Consider the following 24,037-nt stretch of genomic DNA (forward strand, 5'->3'; position numbering starts at 1 on the left):
TCCAGACAGAGGCAAAGGAAGACGAGGAGTACAACGTGGGGAGGATTTGTGATGCATTAGTTATGCATTTTGGCCTTTTTTATTCAAATATATTGTTCTCAAATGAGAAATCTCTTATTCCTACCAGTAAAACAGATTGACGTGAATGTAAAAAAACATGATGTGATGAATTGTTGGATGAGGAGCTGAGGTCAGAGAAAGGATTATGGAGCGAAACAGCTGTTCAACAAACACACAAACAAACAGCCAAAAGCCATGAAACCTCCTCACAAATGCTTCAAACATGATTTTTTTTATCTACAAAGTGAACCTGAACCAGATCAACACATAGATTATTTATGAAAAATATTCTCTAAACATCTTGGACCGAGGCAAAAGCATAAATCAGTTTAGCACTCAGTTCATCCTTGCCACAGAGATGTATCCGGTCTGAAACAAATACTCTAAATAAAGTTTATTACAAATGCACTTAAAATTGATTTCATGAAAGTCTGTCAAACTGCATGCATCCATTTTTGTCTGCATAGCCGAGGTCAGGTTGCAGCAGCAGCAGCCTAAACAGAGAGGTCCAGACATCCCTCTCCCCAGTCATTTGGACCAGCTCCTCCAGGGGAACCCTAAGGTGTCCCCTGGCCAGCTGAGAGACACAGTCCCTCCAGCGTGTCCTGGGTCTTTCTAGGTCTTCTCCTGGTTGGACGTGCCCAAAAAACCTCACCAGGGAGGCGTCCAGGAGGTATCCTAACTATGACCGAGCCACTTCAACTGGCTCCTCTCAATGTGGAGGAGCAGCGGATCTACTCTGAGCCCCTCCCGAGATTAGTCCAAAACTGTTATAAAAATTGACCAAAGGGAATAATGGTAGCGAGGGTGTTTTAATGGTTATGGGTGGTTCAATGTGAAGAAAAGACGTGTTAATGCAAAGTAAAGAAAATGGACCGCACATGTTGTTTTTGAGAATCTGTGACACAACAGTGTGTGTTTAAAAATCTCACCTTTGATGTCACGTCTGTATTTTGGGATTTGAACCAATTAATTTCCTTCATCTTTACTGTTTTGACCCCAAAGAATCAAACCCCGATTTACGCTCTGCTTGTGTTGTAAAGTGAAGAGCTCTCCTCAGAAACAAGTCCCAATAAATCTCGGTTTTCTCAAAAGTTCCCTGAGATCTCGTTCCATTCTGCTCGTCCAACCAGAAAGAGGAAGTCAAGGAGGAGAAGAAGGAAGGGAGTGTAAAGTGGGAGCAGGAGGAATGTGGGGGAGATAAAGGCATGGAGTGTAGATGAGCGAGGAAGATAAAGAGGTGGAAGGAGAGAGGAGACGAGTGTTTCCCATCCGAGCAGACACTTGAGATGATACGAGAAGGAAAGCGGCAAGCAAAAGAACGACAACATCTCCCTCCCTCCATCTCTCGCTCTTATCGGTGCTCTACAGTCGGAGGCAGAGGAGAGAGGCAACTCAAGGTGAAGAACGAGGAGGACATAATAAATAAAACCAGAGAGGGAAGAGGATGTGGGGAGGAGTCTGAGAAGGTAGAAGGAACGGTGGATGAATGGAACAAGAGAGGGGAGTTTGGAAGTGATAGACTGAGGAAATAAGGAGGAAAAGATGGTTAGATCAAGGGAAACTGCAAGGAATAACGGGAAGGGGGGAGTAGAAATGATAAAAGAATGAGGGGGAAAAGGAGAGTGATGATGGAAAGAACAGAATAAGATAGGAGGGATAAAACTGGATAAAAGAGGAAGGATAAAAAACTATTACATGAAATAAAACATACCATAAAGAGGAAGAAAGTGAGGAGAGCAGAATAAAAAGAGAGGAAAGTAACAAGGATGGGGCAGGATGAAGAGAAGCAGACAGAAAAAGAAGACAGGATGGAGAGAGGGAGGGAAAAACGAGGCATTTTGCCAAAAACGATGGAGAGGAAGCCCCCGTTTGCTCCATAAAAGCTCGCTGAGCTCAGCCGACCGCTGCGTCATTTTCTGCCTCAGCGACAAAACCTTACACACACACACACACACACACACACACACACACACACACACACACACACACACTTGCTGTAATACACACACAAACTGAGTGTGATGCCCTCTGCCCTCATCTTTCTCAGTCCTGCAGGGTCCAGAAATTTTATAACTGGCAGGGATGTGTGTGTGTGTGTGTGTGTGTGTGTGTGTGTGTGTGTGTGTGTGTGTGTGTGTGTGTGTGTGTGTGTGTGTGTGTGTGTGTGTGTGTGTGTGTGTGTGTGTGTAAACCAGACATAAATAAAGTAGCAGCTGAAGGGTAAAAACAGGCTGTTATAGCCGAAGCCTGCGGAGTGTGAAAAGCTGCCGAGAAGACAAGGATGATGAACATCAGGGGTTTAAACAACGTCGGCAGTAAAATCAAGACAAATGAAGCTGAGTGAACTTGATGAAGAGCAGGAATAATAAAACCAGTACACACCTTAAACCAAACGCGTGACGCGTCATCACCAAAGAGAAGGGAACAGGCCCCGTGGTTTCTGATACTTGAAATTTTATTTTAAAAGCAAGAATTAGATTTATTCAGTTTTGCCCCAAAAACTTAATCAAATTCTAGTTTTGTGTCACAGTGACTGGAACTTACATTACTTAAAGAGCATTAGATATATCCACAGTTCATCTCTTATCCATGTGGAGGGAATTGACTCAGGAGGGTAACCCAAACATTGGTCTTCTCTGTGGCAGCCTCTTTAGGAGATTCCATGGCGTACCCAAACCAGAGAAAACGTGTAATCCATCCCAAATGTTCTGGCTTGTTTCCTCTTATAAAACCTCCAGCGGATGGTGACCAGCAGCAATCGGATGCCTGAATCACCTCAGAAGATCTGAAGAGGAGGAGCAGTGACTCTACTCTGAGCTCCCCCTGGTAGATGGAGCTCTTCACTACCTTTAAATGTCAAGTTTACTAATATGTTAATACATTTGCAGTGGTCTCTAGTAGGATTGAAGGCCTTGTGAGTCGTACTCTGGGGTAAAAAAGCTCAGATACCCCTGTTCTTTGCTCTCTAAGACATGACCTAGGCATAGGTCATAGTTCACTTTATTCACCATTCAAAGTAACAGCCATAAGGTTTGAGTGAGTTTCTCCGTACGTCCTTTCCCTGGGGAAAAAGGACCGGACTGGACCGAGAGTCCTCCCGGACTGCAGCCAGTGACGGATGAACAAGCTAGTGTAGGAAATTGGGGTAGAAGACAATTTTCATGTTCTGCCTTCATGTTAAACTCAGAGTGATTGATTTTTTTTCAGAAGTAGGGTTACACTAACCCTAACCCTTAAATAAGTTCAAAATGGCTTCTCAGTCGAACCTGTTTCAATCCAAGATCTTGCTCTTTTAACATGGATCCAAATCCCAAGGCAATAGGTAAGGGTTAGCTAGACCTCTTTAGGGATCCGTGAAGCATATGGTTTGACGAATTAATAGAACCGCATCATCTGTAAAATAAGACAGTCCGCCCATCCACAACTATTTATGAAGACCACAAACAGGACCAACGATATAAGGTATCCATGGGCGTCATGCCCGTGGTGGATGTGGGGGTTTCAACACCCACTTTTCCAGGTGTTTTGCTCACCTCCACACCAGTCTGGTTTCTCTACGTCACACTCACTCTGTTTGCCTCATCTCCTTCTTCCCCTCCCTCTTCTGACAGCCAATGTCGGGTTTCAAGGAGAGCAGGAGAGGGAGGGAGGGAAGAGCTCGACTGAATTTATAATTTTACATCTTGACATTAGCTGTACAAAGTCTGAGTTTGATAAAGTGAAGAACAACAATTTGCAGAGGTTTATAACAGGCGCGGCGCCAGGTTTTCATTTTTGGGTGGGCCACGGTAATTCCGGACGGGCCTTAATAAGCAGTGACTTAAGTGAAGCAGGCAGGTCGCGCTAGAAAATTTAGTTTAAAAAGACGTCATAAATGTGTTCCCCCGTCATTTTAATTTCTAAAATACGAAGTAAAAACTCACAATTTAATTTTCATTCATTTGTCATTATTTAGTCTACACCCGTGCGTTAAGTGGACCGGCACCGGCCACCGGCATGCATTACCTGCACTTCTAATATTTACCTCTCAACTTAGGACTCTTCCATAAGAGTACATGCACACCGGTAGTTTTTACGGTTATTCATGGGGCAAAATCTCTGACATTTTTGAAAAAAAAAATTAAAATCCATCTTCCAGTAAAAGCAAAGCGTCCAGCTCACCCCTCCAAATACGTAAAATGTGCATCACAGCCGCTAGGCGTGCACCATCAGCTACATAAGCTGTCAGCTCACTGTCCACTGTGTGCGCTGCAAGATGCTCTGAGCACATGTCCAGTATAAAGCTCTGATGTTCTGATGGGAATCTTTTCTTGATTTATTTAGTTACCTCCGCGATGTGCGTAACGATTAAAATGTCAGCTCATCTGTGTGTGCGTCAGTGTGCGTCGGGGTAATTCTTTCAAAACAACCAACATCCTTGAGTTTATCCGTCAAAATAAACAGTCAAATGGAAATATCTGCACCTGCCATTTAACTGTTTTGCCTTCCTGTGAAGATTGTTGCAAAGAGAAACAATTAAACCTGATTTATCTCAGAGCCATGCGCACTGTGCTGTACTCCGTGACTGATTTTATTGGATCCTTTTCTTACCTTTTCGACATGGTTTAATGTAAAGTTTCATTCAGGACAAACTTTAGTTACACCAATCTAAAGAGAGAGAGCCTGGATTTGTATTCTGAACAGTTTAAACATGTTTAAAACGGAGACATGCGTGACGCGTCTAAAATTCACACCTGCTCCGCTATAATGGAAATTAAACTAACAAGATGAATAACATGAACTTATTTTAGGCACAGACAACATCCCCCACACTTACATGCTCCGGTTAGAGCCAAGAGTAGGAGCTGAACAAGAACCCTTAGAAGTGACCCACCCGGACATTCCTTCAGCAACTCTACAAGGGTTAAGTTCTGATCCACGGCCCCATGATGTGAATGAGAACTGAACATTGGGTGTAATGGCAGCCAGGTGGCAGTGGAGGCATGATCCCAGTGATAATCCTTGGTATTAACCTGGCTTTCGATTCAAATCAGGTGATTGTTGTGAAATCACTTGATCATAAACAGAAAAGTAGATGCTTCAACAGTTGTTGGTGGTTAGGGTTAACATCTGTGTCTTTTTCTAAAGCCTCACCTTAAACCGTATTAGAGCTAGACTTCCAACACATTTAAATTAAAGGTTTACACACATTTTGTCAGTAATATTCTGAATCTTAGTTTTATATATTTTTTTTACTTGAACCAAAAATACAGATAAAATGTGACAAATCTCCACCATGCAAATGGTGAATGTAATTCTGCTTCTTCCTCTTGTTTGTCATGCAGACTTCTACAAAGCCTAAACAGAGACCCCCGAATGAAAAAGAAAAACAATCCAATGCTAACCAATTCCTGTTTAAAAACAGAAAAGACCAGAAAAACGAATATGCTGGTGATTATGCACTTCCGTCTGATTGATTGAGTCATGTTTGTCTTTTTCTCTCCGGTAGCTGTCACTTCTCTTACCGTCACCTGTCAGTCAGGAAGTAGACGGAGGCAGTTGCCGCGGCGACTGCCAGTGACTGTACACTTGGCAGAAGGTCCTCAAACGCATTCCGTCTCCGAGAGTCTCCAGAGACTCGCTGCTGACAGTCCTGACTGTCACTTAGCATCTGCTGCAGATTACTGCACTTTGTTCCTGTAAATACCATTCTGGTACTGATACTACTGGGAAGGTACTGATACTACAGCTACTGGGACGTTACTCATGCTTCTCTACTGTGCAGAGCTGAAAGGTACCTGAAGACGTTTATGTACAGTTGTTAAACATGTATCCAACAGCTGGAAAACATATGTCCATCTTCTATTTTCTCAGGTTTTTAGTCCTGATCTTCCTCCTCTCCGCTACTTCTGCCAGCCCCTCTGAGGTGGTTTCCAGGTTTCCTCCACCATGACACAGTCCATCAGTCCAAATGTGAGGGAGAAAAATCTGATTGGCCGGTCAATAAAATCATTTCTAATCCACCTGAAGACCTCCATGTCCTGTCAAACCTGGATGTCATCAGTTAAAGAATTTACCAGGAACATTTTTACTGACAAAAGCAGAGATGAAACACGAGCAGAACCTCCTGACAAGCTGAGCATCAACCAAGAAATACCTTACAGACATGTGGAATGGGATCTTGATGAACTGGTTTTGATCAACTGAAATTATCTGAGTGATGACGCGGTTCAGTTTGGTTGGTGCTTCTGTGAAGGTGGACTCACAGGTGTCCCACAAACTTCTGTTTTTAACTTTTCTATTTAGGCACATAGGAGAAGGTCCGCACCCTGAATATAATGAGCCTTGTTTGACGTTGTTCATTGTCTTCAAGATTATGTTGGGATTTCAGGCCTGGCCTTGAACGGATTTAGATTATATTTAGCTCACAGGATATTTGTAAGGATGGATGGCTTTTCTTCTGAATTTTCCCATCTTCCTTGGAGGATCCCGCAAGGCTCAATAATGGGACATTTGCTATTTTCAATTTATATTATCTCCCTGGATGATATCTTGCATAGATGTGGCATTCATTTTCACCTCTATGTTGATGATTGCTAGCTGTAATTGCCCCTGGATAAGTCAGGTGAATGCTTCACTACCAACCTCTTGGAGTGTTTGGCTAAGGTCAAGACGTTGATGTCTGAACATTATTTATGTCTTAATGACAGTAAGAGGGAGACAATATAATTTGGGCTAAACGGTCGTATCGATGCCTCTACTGCGGTATTTTCAGCTCTCAGTTAGGTGCATCAGAAGTTAATCCCGAGGTGAAGAAAGATAGTGCCCTCTGCTTTGATGGTAACGTTAAAGGAGTGATGTTTTCAGGCTTTCATTATTTCCATTGTTTGTCCAAGGTGAAATCATTCCTAACAATTTGTGATCTCTAGGCTGTTGCTCATGCCTATGTTACTGCATGCCTGGGCTACTGCAATTCAGTCCTATTCAGTGTGAGCCAGGGTACTCTAGCTAGGTTGCAACTCGTGCAAAATACAGTAGCCAAATTTTTAGAAGGCAAGCTGAAATTTGACCATGTCACATTTCAGCTGCTTTACACATTGCTTTTAGAAATTGTTTTAAAATTATTTTATTGGTCTTCAAAACTTTGAATGGGTCGGCCCAAAGGGGATAGAGAGGGGAAAGAGCCTTCTCAGTGGCAGGTCCAAATATTTCTGTCCACAAGGACTTCTACCTCTGTGGAGCTTTTTAAAACAAGGTCTAAGACTTACTTCTATGATTTTGCATTTTCCTCTGGTTGTTATTTTTTATTTGGTCTTATCATATATCTTGTGTTACTGTTTTGTTAGGTTCTATGTTGGTTTTATCAGTTTTTATCTGTTTTATTATGTCTGTGAAGTGCTGTGGTGTCATATCTTATGTCTGTAAGGCGCTATACAAATAAAGAGGGAGTTGATGTGCCTTGAGTTGAGTTGTTAAATCAGAATCTTCCATTTCTTTTATTATTCCATGAAGTGGTTCTAAATAATACTATTTTGGCAAAACTTTTTGAGTAAAATTTCCAACAATATTAAATATTTAATTTGGATGTAGAAGGCAATCTTGTCCATGTTGGTTCAACTTCTGAAAAAAAAAAGTATTGTTTAATATTATTCACTGAGGGCAGCAGTAGCTCATGAGGTAGAGCGGGTTGTCCAGTCATTGGAAGGTTGTAGGTTCGATCCCGGCTCCCGCCAGAGATAGCAGCTGTTGTGTCTTTGGGCAAGATACTTAACCTGCCTTTCCTGGTGGTGGTCAGAGGGACTGGTGGTACCAGAACCTCGCCTCTGTCAACGAGCCCAGAGCAGCTGTGGCTACATCGTAGCTCATCCCCACCAGCGTGTGAATGATGATGATGACTGATTGTGTTGCAAAGCACCTTGGGGGGTTGTATAACCCTAAGAAGGCACTACAGAAATACAGGCCATACCATTTACTTGTGTTCAGTCAACCAAGGGTTAGGGTTTTAGCCACTTTTGTGTTTGCTAAGTTCGATTAGCCATGTTAACCATACTGAATTAATTTATCCCAGAAGTTAATTAATTATAAATGTTCATTTGATCATTTCTAACTGACTTTTATATTAAAATCCACTCAGAGATAGCTACAAACACCTGGAAACACGGGCAAGAACATTATAGCTACAGTGTGAACTAAGTATATTTATACACTTAAAACATTTTTGTGCTTAATGATCCAAAATCAACCCCACACAATATTTACTCGTTACTAATGGATGCCATTGACAGTGTTTATGAGTGTGTGTAAGGATCTGTGTGCAGATGGATCGAGTTTAGCACGTCCACATTCCTAACAGCTGTTCCTAACATGTGACCCCTGACCCCGCCTACAGGTATGTGTGTGTGTTGGTGTTTCAGGGCAGCAACCTTCTGCTCTCCTGAGTTACAGCACCTGCTACATCACGGTATCAGACACACACATACACACTCACGCGCGCACACACACACACACACACACACACACCAATTGTGCATGTTACTATGAACATGTGCTGTGTTTCACATTTTTTTTATCTCTTCACTGTGTGTGTGTGTGTGTGTGTGTGTGTGTGTGTGTGTGTGTGTGTGTGTGTGTGTGTGTGTGTGTGTGTGTGCGTGCGTGCGTGCGTGTGTGTGTGTGTGTGTGTGTGTGTGTGTGTGTGTGTGTGTGTGTGTGTGTGTGTGTGTGTGTGTGTGTGTGTGTGTGTGTGTGTGTGTGTGTGTGCGTGTGTGTGGCCTCAGGCAGGTTTCGGTTCCCTTCACTTGTGCTGTTGGAGAATTGCACCACACACTCATGCAGACATGAATACACACTGAAGACGCTGTTTGTTGTGTTTTTGGTTCCTGGCTTCAACTAAAGTGCCCACAAACCCACTGATCTCTGTGTAAATTCATCTCACACACAGCCACAGCCCTGAGGGGATGACAGAGATGGACAGTGGGACAGAGGAACGGAGGGACAGAGAGGCTGAAAATCATCTCTCGCATGTTCTCTACTGATCAGCAAAATTATCTGCTGCATGTAAAAATCTTTCCTCCCTGTGTCCTCCTTTTTTCTGCTCTGGCAGCATGCATGTCCTGGTGATGCACATAAATGCACTAAGGGCTTGTGGGAAATGTTCATAGCTTCAGCTATCATTCTATCAGCGTTCAAATTGGACAAGCAATTTCTCTAAATCTCAGCTCAGATGATTCTTAATCCTGTAAAATAAATCACATCTATTCTTAGATGCTGTTGTTGGATTAAGAAGAAAACGGCTCTCAGAATGTCCGCGATTACACAATTATTCTGAAGCTTCCCTTTTAGTCAGGGTTTAAATTTAGCTGCATTTTTCTTTTAAAAGACTTTAATTTGCATCCATCAGAGAGGTTTTGTGACTGTTTTTCTAAGAGAATCAACCAAACAGGATGGATTTATTAAGGATAAGAATGCACAGGAGTGACTCAAATGTGTGATTTTGATAAAATGTAACCGAGAAACAGCACCGTCCGGCCTCATGGCAGAACACTCGCTGTGGGTAGGCCCCTGGATCCATGGGGGGCCCCATCTTGCACAAGAGGATGATGAGCTGCTCTGCGTACTGAGCCCTGAGACCAACATCATCCAGCCAGCCCATGGCTCAATGAATTACTGCATTTAACATATTTAGAGATTGTTTTGTCCGCATCTCTAAAACACACATCTAATGTGTCTGTCTGTTCTTAAAAACTATGAATGGACTAAATCAGAAACGTCCAAGACTAACTGTTCAAAAGTCAGAGGAAAGAAGAAGGATCATTAAATGTGTAATTAAACCCAACATGATCCAGAATAAAAGCAGGGATGCTGTTTTTCAGGCAGCTGTGTGGGAGGCATCACACAATCACACACGAGCCGAGCACAGACAGGTGATTCGTCAAGAAGACGGAACGTTTCAGACGGCTGGTACATTAACAAAAATAACAAGTCACTCTGCAGACATCTTCATCAGTCAAAACCACATTTCAGGGTTTTGTTTGTGATTGCTGCAGCTGACAACATTCCCATCTCAATGGGACTGGAACGGCTCCACAAACAGCTCAGTCCTGCATTCATTAAGCCCCTAGACCAGAATATTTAATTCCACTGGTTTTAGTGGAGTCTACAGATGAGGTGTAGTCCATCCATCTGACACACCTGAACTGATCTCTATACAAACACACAGAAAACACATAGATGCCATCACAATGCACTGAGTGATGTCTATGTTCAGGAATGTGTGTGTTGAAGGAACACGATGTGGGTCTGTGATTGAGTGTGTTACAAGGAACCCATTGTGGTCTGAACCTTCACTAACTGTCTTCATCTTTCCATTGTACCTGTTAATATACATGTTATAACCTGAAAACAGACCAACATTTAACACACCCACACACACACACACACACACACACACACACACACACACACACACACACACACACACACACACACACAAATGAACACAAAAATGATCAAACATCTAATCTCAAACCGAATCTAAAGATTTTTGAAATGCACCACTGCATTTAAAGAGCTAGTTCACTGAGGAACAGTGCAATACTTGTTTTGAGATATGATCAGTCACTCTGTGTTGCCCATGCATGCTGAACATGAAAACACTCTTCAAACCCTATCGCCTGCATAAGACGCCAAAAAGAAAGAAAAAAGAGATAAGACGACTGGGTAAGAAAAAGCAGTGTCTTTCTTCATCACAAAGTAAATTGCATGTGTTGCTTTTGTGTCCAGGAGAGAGCAGAGCACGTCTCGGCCATTTGAAGCTAACCGTTAGCATTAGCAACTCTTCAACATGGCAGAACAGGTTCTGCTTGTGTTATTTGTGGAGATAAAACATCAACGGTGCTTTTTGTTTCTTTACCCATGAAAGAAGAGCAAACGAAAGCAGCAAAAGAGTTGCTTTGTTGTTAGTCAATCAGGGCCAAGATGTTTGCACATCGTAAATATTAATGAGTAAGAACTCCTAATCCTGTTGTTTCCACAGCTTCAATCCCCAGAAACAGGAGTGCCAGGGTCCCCCCCCCCCCCCCCCCCAGAGAAAACAACTGAAGGAGTTAATTCAAACTAGAGACCACAACAATGCAAACAGCTTTTGTGAACACAAAATACATAGCTATTTAAAATATATATATATATATATATATATATATATATATATATATATATATATATATATATATATATATATATTTCAGAACACTGATGTTCATTTGACTCGTGTTCATTTTAAAATGTCTGAAACTTGACAGGATGTGTAATGTTTTGGGAAGAGTTTTGGCTAGTTTTGCCAAAGTTTGTTTTTATAAAATTAGAAATTACAGCAAAACATTTACTCAACACATTTAATCAGTAAGTTTACCATTAAATGAAAAAACAAATCCAAATATTGCCAAGATTCCTTTTGGGTTTTTAGTTTTCAGATGACTTTTGAGCAATTGGCTAACTGGCTGCCCTTCAGCCAAATTTTGTTTTGGGGAAAGGAAGGATACTATTATCTCTGTTTTATTAGTTGATTTCTAAGTGTCTCCGTCTTCTTCTTAATAACACTACTAATAATTATTTAAACTGAATTATTTTATTTGTACCAGACACTGATTTCAAGATTGGAGTTGGAGGGTGGGTTTCTGCTCAGTTAGCTAGGCTAGGAAAGCTAAATAAGGCACATAGCTCATCATCAATGTGTGTGTGAATGGGTGGGTGACTGATTGTGTTGGGAAGCACCTTGGGGGGTTGTAGAACCCTAAGAAGTCACTACACAAAAACAGACCATTAACCATTTACATATGATTCTGATTGTTCTACTTTATCAAACTCTAGTTTTTGGACTTTCATAACACAGCATCAAATGTTTTTTAAAGTTGTTATTTTTGTTTGCACATAATTTTATCGTTTTGTTGTTGTTTTGTTTAACTGCTTGTATGAATTACTTTGTGTGTTTTTCTGCTTCGGTTCCTTGAGAGTTCTTTGTTATTTGTCTGGGCTGTTGGTTACTTTGAAGCTTAAAATGTTTTGTAACTACAGTTGAGTTGGTAATTTATGTGTTTGGGGGACTTCTTCTTTGACTTGTCGCCTCCAGTTAGCAATCACAAAAAAGTTAAACACAGACGTTCTATTGGAAACACGTGTGAGCAAACAAACGGTGGTCAACTCTGTGACTGATAGCCACTCTGTTCCTTTTAGCTTCTGATGTTAAATTACTGTAATTTTCAGGGAAGAAGCAGCTCAGGCTCGGCTGATGGCTGCTGTTTGTTTTCTGACAGCAAGCTGAGAGAAACAGGAAGTTCCCTGTCAGTCACAACACGTGTTAGCAATTAGCATCACCTGTTTTAAATCACCTAATGGACTGTAACCATAGCCGAGCAAACTGATTACGAGTGTTTAGTGTTGCATTAACACGTAGATGGAAATGGAAAACAGATTTTTGTGTTGATGCTGTGTGTGTGTGTGTGTGTGTGTGTGTGTGTGTGTGTGTGTGTGTGTGTGTGTGTTTCAGGGTGTGTCCTGGAGTTTGGTTTTAATTGCAGATGACTGAAACTAAGAACTTCGGGGTGGAGGGGTGGTTGTAACACCAAACCTCAAAAACAGGTAATTATTTTTAAGCTATGGACCACTATTTTCCTTTAGGAGTTTACTTTCAAAGTTTTTCCATTTAAAGGATTTTTTTTTTAACTTTTGGATTGTCGTGTATCAAGTATCTTCATTTGTCCCATGTGGAGGCAATTCATGACGGGGTGTTTTACTAAGAAAAACAAGTCAAATGAGTGAGAAAAAAAAAAGGTTTTCTGTAACATAAACATTTGTAAAGTGTCCCCGTAAGTCAGAGATCTTTGGACCCACATCTGCCATCGTCCTGGGCAACAGCTGCAACTGGTTACAGACCAGCAACAGTTCCGCTTCAGTCTGATGATTTCGTTAGAGCCCAAATTAGTTTTATAGCTTTAAAACTGATCAAATTTGCTCAGAGATCTTTTCACATAGAGTTGTGGTGGAAATCTTATTTGGTGATTTGGTGCCATAAAAATTGCTCTTTAGTAGGAAATACTACGGTAATTTTAATGGTCTTAAACAAACTGTTAGTTGAACTGGTTTTAAACCAGTCTCTCTCTGTTCAAACCTTTTTTCCAGATTTTTACCATCATCCCACCTAACCATGCATTATGTTTTATTAAATTATGTTGTGTTTTGAGATTTTGAGTGTTCATAATTTAAAATAAAAACTGAGATCAGTTAGGAACTCTGGTTTCCAAGACCACATAACAATAATGTTTAACTCCTTGGTCTCCTGAAGCGGCATTTATAACAAGATCTGAATACGTTTCTAAAGATGAGAGTACTGTATGTTTAGGGCCTCTAAAGGAGGAGGGATTTCTTTGGTTTGTCTCAGTTTTTAGATTAAAGTCAAAGTAATACTTCAAGAGGAAGAAAATAAGCAGAAATAACAAGTAATAAACAACTGTTTGAAATTAAAAGGAAAATCAAACCTAAATCTTGTGTAAAGGCCTAAATACCCATAATGCCTCTTGGCTCATGCAGCTTTCATTTGAACTGGAGCCAAACACAAGCCTTTCCAGCAGTTTGGGACAAAATTTAGTCCAAGTTAAAAAGAAAATGTGTATTTTGGGATCTGCTGATGTGAGTAATGGAATCATGCTATTGTTGATCCAGTTAAAGCTCTTGTTTAGAAATAGAATATGTAATCCAGTTCTGTTGTCCCAAAGCTGATTTTTTTAATTTTATTTTTTTACTTTTCCCCGACTTTACTTTGGAAATATTTCAACTCTTTTCTAAACATTTAGAATTAATTCCTTATTTTTCCTTTGGAGTGGCCATAGATGTGGGAAGACTCCTGGTTTCATGGGTATTATGGAGGGTTTTGTTTTGAAACATGAACTAATAGCTGTGTGGTTTCCATGATTCCAGGTCCAACACAATCCTCCTTCTGTAAAAGCAGAGAAGCATGTGTCTACCTCCAGGTGACGGACGGATGTCAGACACTGCGGCACGATCTAATAAGCATTTTTGTGCAGGAATCCTGAAGCGTTTAGATCAGGTGAACCAGCATCATGGCTGTGAACCGTCTGGCTGCAGACGGGAACACGTGTGAAACAGATCCAGCATGACGCTCCAACAGAGGGGAAAGATGTCGATTTCGGAGAGGTGTTGAGAAACAGGCGACCGCCTCCTGCTCGTCCCCAAACGGCTGATGGTGAAGACGATAAGTGACAAACAGAAGAGACCAGACAGAGCTCCCTCCACTCTGATAAGTGTGTGAAGCCTCTGATGTTCATGTGTTCATCACCTGAAGGTCGTTCTGAATAATTGTTCAAAAGCACTAATCTGTTTTTTTTTCACCCAATGTTTTGTTTGAATTTTTGCACTAAAATGTGTAACAAATGCTCGCTCACACACACACACACACACACACACACACACACACACACACACACACACACACACACACACACACACACACAGTTGATCCAACGTGCAGAGCTGGCCATAGAAGGAGGGTTTGTGTTGGATTGGATGGAAGGAGATGAAGGGGAGTGAGGTCAGTCAGAACGCACACTCACACACACAAGAGGCTGACGTGTTACCATAGAAACGGCCGAGCTGGTCAGCGTAAAAGCAGGAAGAACGCTGGTGGACTGTTAATGTGAAGGCCAGACTGGAGGAGGAGCTAGGGATGTGTGTTATTAACCTCTGACCTCTTCAATCCTGCCTGCTAAGCACCTATACTTGAGTGATATTTGACCTCTGACCCCTCCAGCACATTGGGCACCTGCTCAAGGATGTTTATCTGTTTAAGGCTGAGTTTATGGTCTACACAGTGTGTGTGTGTATGTGTGTGTGTGTGTGTGTTCAGGTGACACAGCAGCAGGTGAAGGTTCAAAGTAACTGATAGAATGATTTGAATTTTTATGGAGAGAAAACATATTTAAATCCTGTAAATGGGCCTGTTTTATTCAGAATCATTTGTTATATTGAGTTTAAACTTCAGACTGTTTGATGATTCAAATGATTTATTTTCTGCTCATTAGTTGGATTTGAACTACCAAGATGAACTATCAAAGGAATCCTGTTGAAGTAAAATACATTTTAAAAGAGCTGAGGTAAAAAGTTTTTTTTGCAGGTTATTTGATCCCAAATCTGTGATGAGTTTCCAAAAATTCTAATGATAAACAATGTATCATAAAAGTATGTAAAACCTGAACATCTGCTCACACCAGGTGTTTTAAAATAATGGTTTAGGTATTTTAAATATTGATTTCTGTAGAAAGTTTTTAAAAACAATTTTACCTTGATGTGGAAAAGAATTCTGACCAGACTGAAGAGCTAACAGCTAGTCTGATTACTATTGCGACCTGAATCTAGGGGCAAGTGATCACATTTGATCATGTGTGCAAACTTTAAATCCTTGATTGCAGTCAAAAACCTCTTTAAAAATGTAAAACTGTATAAATGCTAAATTGAACATTAAAATTTTCAAGTCTTTTAGTGAGTGTCCTTTGATTGAGAACTTCATTAAGTTTATGAAACTGTTTTATGGACTTTTCCACAAAACATCTTTTTAGAATAGTACAGATTTTAGCAGCTGACTTTAGCATCAAAGCTAATTACTGCAGAACAATAGTGTTCCAGTATAAACTGTAATAAATATGTTTTTAAATTTGTTTCTACCTTGTGTCATCTGCCTTTGAAACTATTTTAGCATTGTTTTACTATTTTATTTTTTTTCCACTCATGTTTTATTAAATTGTATCTGAAAGGAAACAGATATTAGAATAGTAAAAATAAAAGTTATTTTCTTGAACCAAAAAACAACAAAATACTCCTAAATTTAAGAATGTTATAGTAAACTTTAAATTGAATGACTTTGCCGTTTGCTTTAATTTCTAAAATCACAGTCTTAAACATTAACAGTATGTCTTTTATTCTCTGAGCCAACTGAACCAACGTCCATCTTCATTGTTTCCAGCAAGAATCAACACAAAGAAACTGGATTCCTTCTTTTCAATTGATGTTTTTACCTAACTTAGTACAAAATAAGAGCAAACATATCTCAAAAAATATATTTTCTCTCCATGTGTGAAGGATGGAAGTGGGGATGGATTCCTCTACCTCTCCATCTAACATTCCCACTTTATCTAGCCCACATTAAACCCAAGTGAATGCACAGAGAGCGCCACTTGAACATTTTAGCAAGACATTTATTGAAATAAATTCTGCCTTTAACCGTAAAAAACATCAAAGAAAAACTGTACAAACATTTCCTCAAATAGGATGAGGACACAACCCGAACCTGGATCTGAGTTGCTTTAAATCCGCCTGCAGGTTCATGTGGTTATTCAATAAATGAACCCAGCAGGAGCCGAACTCTGCCAGACCGGCCCAACGTCCACTTCGTGTATGCTATGAGATGGTGATGGTGATGAAAACACAGATGTGTGTGTGTGTGTGTGTGTGTGTGTGTGTGTGTATGTGTGTGTGTGTGTGTGTGTGTGTGTGTGTGTGTGTGTGTGTGTGTGTGTGTGTGTGTGTGTGTGTGTGTGTGTGTCTTTGGTTCAGGTTGTCAGTCCCCACACACAACACACAGTAATGTTGCAACATAAATAGCTGAAGAAGCACAAACAAAACAAAATATTTGACACATCTTTAACAGAAATTTACAGTCTGAACATCGCTACAACACCTTGAACGTGATTGTCTCCATGGTTATTTCCACAGTGCTTTTCCAAAGTCCATAAAAGTGAAGCCACATAACAACAGTCTGTCACAATCACACACGTAATGGCCCCTTCTCACCCCAACCCCCAATACAAAAGACCAAGGCACTCGTGAGTAAAAAGGCGAAAACGGGCGCCCGGAAAATTACTTGTCATTAATCTGTGCAAACAATTGACTTTTTAGCCCTAGTGATTGGGAAGCCAGCAAAATTAAAAGTCCTATTTCAGCTGAGCTGACAGGAAGTGAGGACTATTTAGTCTGAGTGTACCTTTTCCTTCATGGAGTGGGTGCTTTTATACCACCCATTCCCTCATTCCCTCATCCTTCTTCCTTTTCTTCTCTTTTTCAATGCCCGGCTCCCTGACTGAGCTGAAATTACCTTAAATTGGTTTGAACCGGACTGAAACACTCTAAAGTGGTGCTCAGCCAGTGTAGTTCGTAGCCAAAGTAAGCTGTGAAACAATAAAAAAAGGAGGTACAAAAAACTCAGGAATTCACAGTCACTCTTTGTCACACTTCGACAAGCTGATCTGGGCATAAAAAGCAGCTTTAGACTGATTCAGCTCTCCAGAAAGAAAAAAAATAATAAAAAAAAGGACCACAATAAGACTTAATGGGGATGTCAACATGAAGCTTTCAGTAGCCACAGAAAGAAAACACACGTAAAAAAAAAAACAGCAAACCTCCTTCATTTAACCTTTCATGAAAAGGTAAAACTAAACAAAAATAAAATAATTTAAAACATAAAGAAGCCAAGGATGGACCTACATGGGTTTTCCAATTTTAGCAGTTGAATAAATTGAATTAATTATTGGAAAACAATTTAGAAAAGTTGTTCTACTTCATACTCTGTAGTTTAACATATATGTAATTAAATACCACATAAACAAAACATCTGAACATGTTTGGAAAACATAAATATCACAAAGCAACTAAAAATCATCCATAAAGTCACTCTTGTAAACTGACAAATATTGTTAAGCCCATATTTGGTCCATCCTTAATGTCATCCTTCATTTTCTGCGGATTTTGTTGTGTCCATTTTCATGTGAAAACCAAAGGCTGAATAGAACAGACTGTGAACAGAACCAAACTTAAAGAAAAAAACAAAACAAAGATATTTGGAAGTGGGTGCTGTGCAAGGGAATCAGTGCGGCTTTGGTGGAAGAAAATTGGCAATGTCAAGTATGGTCCACCGTGACTACCACACCCGGTTGGTCCAGTAGATGTTCTCTCTGGGATACATTGCCGTGTTTGCGTAGTCTCCTACCTGTTTGTTGTTGTATTTGGGTGGATTGGCCTTGTAGCTGTAATCCGAATATTGGTCGGAACCAGTGGAATTGTTGTCGCCAGTTCCTACAAAGGTGTTGGTGGCAGGGAGGTCTTGAACAGCCTGGTGCTTCTTGGAGGCAGAGGGTGACTGGGGCTGCAGTTGGATAGATGGCAGGGGAGAGTTGGACCGATAGTGTCTGCCCAGATCAGGGCTTCCTGGGGGGTAATTAAGAGGCAGGTGGATTCTGGGACTGTCATTGACATCATTAATGAGGTTGAATTTGAGGCCTTTTTGAAGGCTGGCCTCCTCATCCTCCTCCAGTGGTTTGGTGGGTTTTGGAGCTTTGTTTTTCTTGCCTTTTTTCACTTTGCCATTTTTTGGGCCCTGCTTAGGAGCGTACAAATCCTTGCTCTCCTTCTTGCCAGCTTGGTAACCACTCTTGGTATCCTTCTGCAGCCAGTGTCGGATAACCACTACAGCTACAATGACCAGAATAACACCAGCAGCACCTGCAAGGACGGCATACCAAACATTGCTGCGGGAACTGTAGGAGTAGTTGGGATCTCCTGCAATGTCTCTGTCTAGAGGTGTGTAGAGACTGTGACCAACCAGTGCCTCGATAAGGGAGGTGTTAGAATTGGTGTCATTAATAAATACATGGACCAGAGCAGTGGTGTGGAGAGGAGGTTTGCCTCGGTCACTGACCTTCACCACCAATCGATGTAGTCCATTGTGCTTTCCAGTGAATTCCTGTGCCAGCGTTATCTCCCCACTGCTCTGTGAAATTTGGAATAGGCCATAGGGGTTTCCACCTGTGATGGAATACTGCAGCTCAGCATTGGGTCCAGCATCCATGTCCTCGGCTTCAACAACTGCGATGCTAGTGTCTGGTGGTGTGACAGGTGACAGGTATTTGTAGGATGAGTTAGCAGGTTTTGTGATGTAGGGGGCATTGTCATTCTCATCCAGGACATTGATGGTCACGCCAACATATGAGGAACGAGGTGGATCACCACTGTCCACCGCCTTTAGACGGAAGGTGTAGGTGCTCTCCTTCTCTCGGTCAAACGAGATGCTTGACAAGATGGTTCCAGTGCCATCTTGGATGCGAAAATTTCCATTGTCTGGTTCTACAGAAATTTTAACTTTGGAATTCTCCCCCTTGTCTGCATCAGTGACAGTCACTACTCCAACTGGATTTCCTGGAGTCATGTTCTCGATGACGGAGAAGCTGTAGCCATTTAGAGTGAATTTTGGGTCGTTGTCATTTCGGTCTAGAACATTTACCACCACTGTAGCAGTTCCAGTTTTACTTGGGATACCTTTGTCTGCAGCTGCCACACGGAACTCAAAACGCTCTGTCTCCTCTCGATCCAACATGTTTTTTACACGAACTTCCCCGGTTTTGGCATCAACCTCAAACAGTCTGGTAGCTGAGGGCTCAATGATGCTATAGACCAGCTCTGCATTACTACCACTGTCTGCATCTGAGGCCATGACATCAAGAACTTTGTCGCCTGGCTGGTTGCCCTCTGGAAAGTCTACTTCAAGCAGTGCAGGAGAAAAATTCGGTGTGTTGTCATTCATGTCTGTGACCTGAACTTTAAGGGAGTTGGTGCTGGACAGCGCTGGATTTCCAGAATCCACAGCAACTATTTCAATCCTGTAATCTTTAATACGTTCATAATCCAGCAGAGTTGTTGTCTGCAGGAAGTATTTTCTTCTCCGATCATTATTTGAGTCACTTACAGGTCGAAGCTGAAATGGGACATCTCCAGCAACCACACAGGTCACAACAGCATTTTCCCCCTCATCACGATCTGACACTTGGACCAGTGCTACTGGTGTACCAACGGGCATATCCTCAGATATGTTGGCCACACCATCTTGAAGGACTACCAAACCAATGCTGCGGATCTCGACAGATGGTGCATTGTCATTCAGGTCCTTGACACTGACAATCACAGGAACCTTGGTACTCTTTGGATTTGGACCACGATCTCTGGCAACTACAAAGAACCTGAGGACACTGATATCCTCTCTGTCCACCAAGCCTTTGACGTGAATGGTGCCTGTAGTACGGTTGATACGTAGGAGCCTCTGGACAGCTTCGGATGCCTGATGTATGCTGTATTCAATCTCTCCATTGATTCCGGTGTCAGCATCATTGGCTCTGACCTACAATGGTAGAAAAATATGGTCACGTCAACAACCATCAACAACTTAACATTGTTCAACAGGAACAAAACCACTTTTTAAATGTGTGAAATTACAGGAAACACTTCCAGCTGGAATTATTTGTTTTCAAGAATTGCACTTCATGCATTTTGGACATATAAATACAAAGGAGAAGGTAAATTGGAATTCATTTGAGTAACTCTGAGTACCTTTAAGTTGGACTTTGGAAACCTGAGCATTGCCCCTTGTTATTACAAGCTCGGTTACATTTCCATGATAATTTAGCTTCTTAACAGACAGTGACAACCATTAGAAATGCAACACCGCAAAGCTGTGTATGTTTTCCAGAGGGGGCGGTGGCTTATACTGTGTGTGAACCATAATAGACTATCAAATCAGAGTGCACACCCCCGCACAACAACATCTAACGGCCGTGCAGCGGATCATTGGCATCTAATGGGCAGATGAGTGAATGTTAATGTTCCTCTCATTATGAGAAAAGCCCAGGCTCCTCTGGGCCCATTATGAGACCAGAGAAGACAAACTAACATCAGCCACAATCCGGTTTCACATGTCCAAACCCAAAGTAAATGAAGGTAATTAGTCAATTAGGCCGTGAACAGTCAGCACAACATCACTTAGGTTGTTAGTATGCCTTCTCTGTCTGCCTGACCAATGCTTTTTTTATTGTACTCATTCAAACATTGTGGCTTTCATTAAATATGTAAGCTGTTGTAAAACAAAAAAAAAAAAGCTTGACAGCTTTTATAAATATCTCAGGTGCTGCTGGTTCAGCGTTTCTGCGGTCCTCACCTGGGACCTGCATTAATGTAATTAAGGTTTTTAAATCTTAAGGCCAATTATTCCTTTAAAGCACAGGTGAACCTATGCCAAGCTTGCACTCAGCAAAATAATCCCTTAAAAAGTCCTTAAAAAGGAGAAGAAATATGTCTTGGGGAATTTTTAGGCATGAACAATTAAACTTGTATGGCAAGGACACAAAAATCCAGATGATGTCATGCTCTCAGGGTTTGTCCATGTTTGTATGGTTTGGGGGGTTGCAACCTCTACAATGATTAATACAGCTCAAATTTTCCTTAGCTGTACAGAAATAAGTGGGTGTTTCACATATGCTATGTAAGTACAATTAGTCTAAAGATCAACTAGGAAGTAGCCCACATAATACAAAAAATGTCATAAGTTATATATTATTATGATTTATAATTTTTTTAATGTTCCTAAACACCGGCTCAAATTCAGACAGCCAGATAATAAAAATCTGGTTCTGTCTGGTGAATATCAGACTGTGACAGACCACCACGAGCACCCAGTTCACTGTGCAAGTCACTGACCCAAGCCAGGGAGATTGAGGTTAAAGAAAGCATGAAATGAAAATTATAATTCTGCCTGCCCATTGATCTTCTTCACTCTGGTGTGGCTTTAAGCAGCAGATATCACCAAATAGCTTTGAATTATTGACAGCCTGTGAGAATTGTGTATTGACCAGTCAGGCTGCTAGAGCACAAGGGGGTTCTGATGAAGTCTGAGCTGCACTGGCTGAACTCCAACATTGCTGTTTCCAGACACAGTATAAACACCCTTTATCTGTGGGTTAATAACTATCCAGCAAGGCCGACTGATGTTCTGAATAAGCAGAACGACATTTACAGGTTTTAGGTGATTAATATTTAATTGTTAAATCATAAAAACAGACAAGTTTGTCTGCATCCAAACTGTACTTTAAAAGAAAACCCGCTTTCAGACACATGTAGAGATAATCCATCATAATTTCCACACAGTCTGGCATGATGTTGAGTAAATTACATTATAATTACATGAACAATCAGTGAGGACTTTTTAAAACCCTTTGGATCTCCTTTTTTAAATGAGTAATGAGCATCTTCTTAAAGATAAATCATTTTTAACCATCTTAAATTGTAATTTAGCTGTTGGATATTAAAATTTGTGCCAATATTCTCAACCAGGATTTACTTGTTAACATCAACATTTGCAGTTAAGATTCTGATTTCAGAGTGTTTGGGTCTGACTTCAACTAAACAGGCACATTTCAACACTTATGGTTATATTGTTTCATTTTCCAATTGGTTTAAGGTAGGGGGAGACTGATATATCGGTCAGCCGATATATCAGTCTTATAATAGCTGTTTGTTTACACATCAGCATTGGCCGATATTTGTTCTCAGTAAAGCCGATTAAAGTCAGGCACATCCTCGGGCAGCTAGGTGATGTTACAGAATTTGTATTTAAATGCATGTTAATGTTCACTGCATATAAATGCTCTAAATTACCTTTTGATAGATGTCTGACTTTAACACTGAACAGAGCACAAAGTTAAGACTTAGCATGAAAATAAGGTGGAAAATGTCTAGATATTGGCCATGAAAATCGGACCATATAAACTGCATTGGAACCACTCCACTCCGCACCTACATCCTTCCTAGCCTGCCTGTGTTCCGTTCCACACTGCCTTAGGAATGCGGACGTGATTGAACACATGGGTGGTCTCCAAAATTGGTGCGAAAAATCAATATTTGTGATGTCATGAGCGCATCTCCAAGCATGTGGGTGGGGCAAAAAAACACGGAGAAGTCTGCGGTGTCTCCATTACTAAACAAAAGCGGCCTGGGTGTGTTGGCCCTGTTTGGCTCCAGGTAGACCGCCTCGGGAAGAGGGCTGAAAAGACATCCGGTTGCACACATGAAAATCCAAGGCTACCTAAATGAGAACCTTCCGAACCCTGTCCAGGTGGAGTGGAGCCGATGCTAATGTGTAAGTGCCACATGTCTCCTACACATCTGCACCGTTATTGGCAACAGTAAAACCAATATCGGTCAACCTGTAGTTTAAAGTAAAGTCGTGTGTTTAGATAGCAACGTTCAAATTTAAATGCTATGACACAGAAATTTAAGCAAATTCCCTCCAATAGTCCTAATAAACCCTTTTAGATTATTGAATACTAATTTTCAAATAAGGTTTTAAAAAGCCACAAAATCAAACTCAAGATTTATTTCTAAGTATATTTTTGTAGGTATTGTTTAAGGTTTTTAAGTTTCTTTATTTCTGAAAATTGGATCATGTAATTAGAGAAAAAGATGAATACATTTAAAATTGTATAACACATAAAGAGACAAGCTCCACAACTTAGCTAATTAGCTAAAAAATGGTCAATCTGATATTCTAAAACTTTTATTTTTGGTCTGTGAATGCACCATCATTATGTGATGATGTTTCACACAAACAGCAGATCTTTCATGTGTAAAAATTAACTTCCAAAATCAGACCTTTTCAGTTAATCGATTAATAGACAGCTTTCTTAATCAGCCAATACGAGCTGAAGAAGCTGGATTGGCCCTAAATACAGATTAGGTGCATCTCTATATTTAAATATGAATTTCAGGGAACATATTGGACTTTGAAGGTAAATCGATATTCAATTTTTTTTCCTAAAATGTAACAAGAACTATTTGAATAAAATATTTTAAATCTATTTTCACAGAAGTAGGATTCACATTAGCTGATGGAAGAGAACTGGATGAGATCGATTGGCGTGATCCTAATTCTGCCCCGGAATAAAATAGGTTACAGAACACCACAACCAGTGGTTCACTCAGTATAAAGCATGAGTCAAAGCCCAGAGTCATACAAATGTCAGATCAGCTATTGGACAATTCAAGCAGGTCAGGGTCATTGGTAAGCGTCGTTCCGCTGCCTCAGCCGCATCATTTCTTAAACTAAGTGAAATAA

General features: G+C 40.8%; 1 protein-coding gene across 6 annotated transcripts in view; it reads right to left on the bottom strand.

Annotated features, from left to right (window-relative positions):
* LOC107380771 (protocadherin-1) overlaps positions 1-24,037 on the bottom strand; it is a 240,387-nt gene that overhangs the window by 197,466 nt on the left and 18,884 nt on the right. For all 6 annotated transcript variants that reach the window (XM_054739398.2, XM_054739399.2, XM_054739402.2 and 3 more), the window contains exon 3: positions 18,092-20,272. In XM_054739398.2, the coding sequence (XP_054595373.1) occupies positions 18,092-20,272 (2,181 nt within the window). The remainder of the gene's footprint in view (positions 1-18,091; positions 20,273-24,037) is intronic.

The sequence above is a fragment of the Nothobranchius furzeri genome, chromosome 1 (genome assembly GCF_043380555.1).
Source record: "Nothobranchius furzeri strain GRZ-AD chromosome 1, NfurGRZ-RIMD1, whole genome shotgun sequence".
NCBI lineage: Eukaryota > Metazoa > Chordata > Actinopteri > Cyprinodontiformes > Nothobranchiidae > Nothobranchius > Nothobranchius furzeri.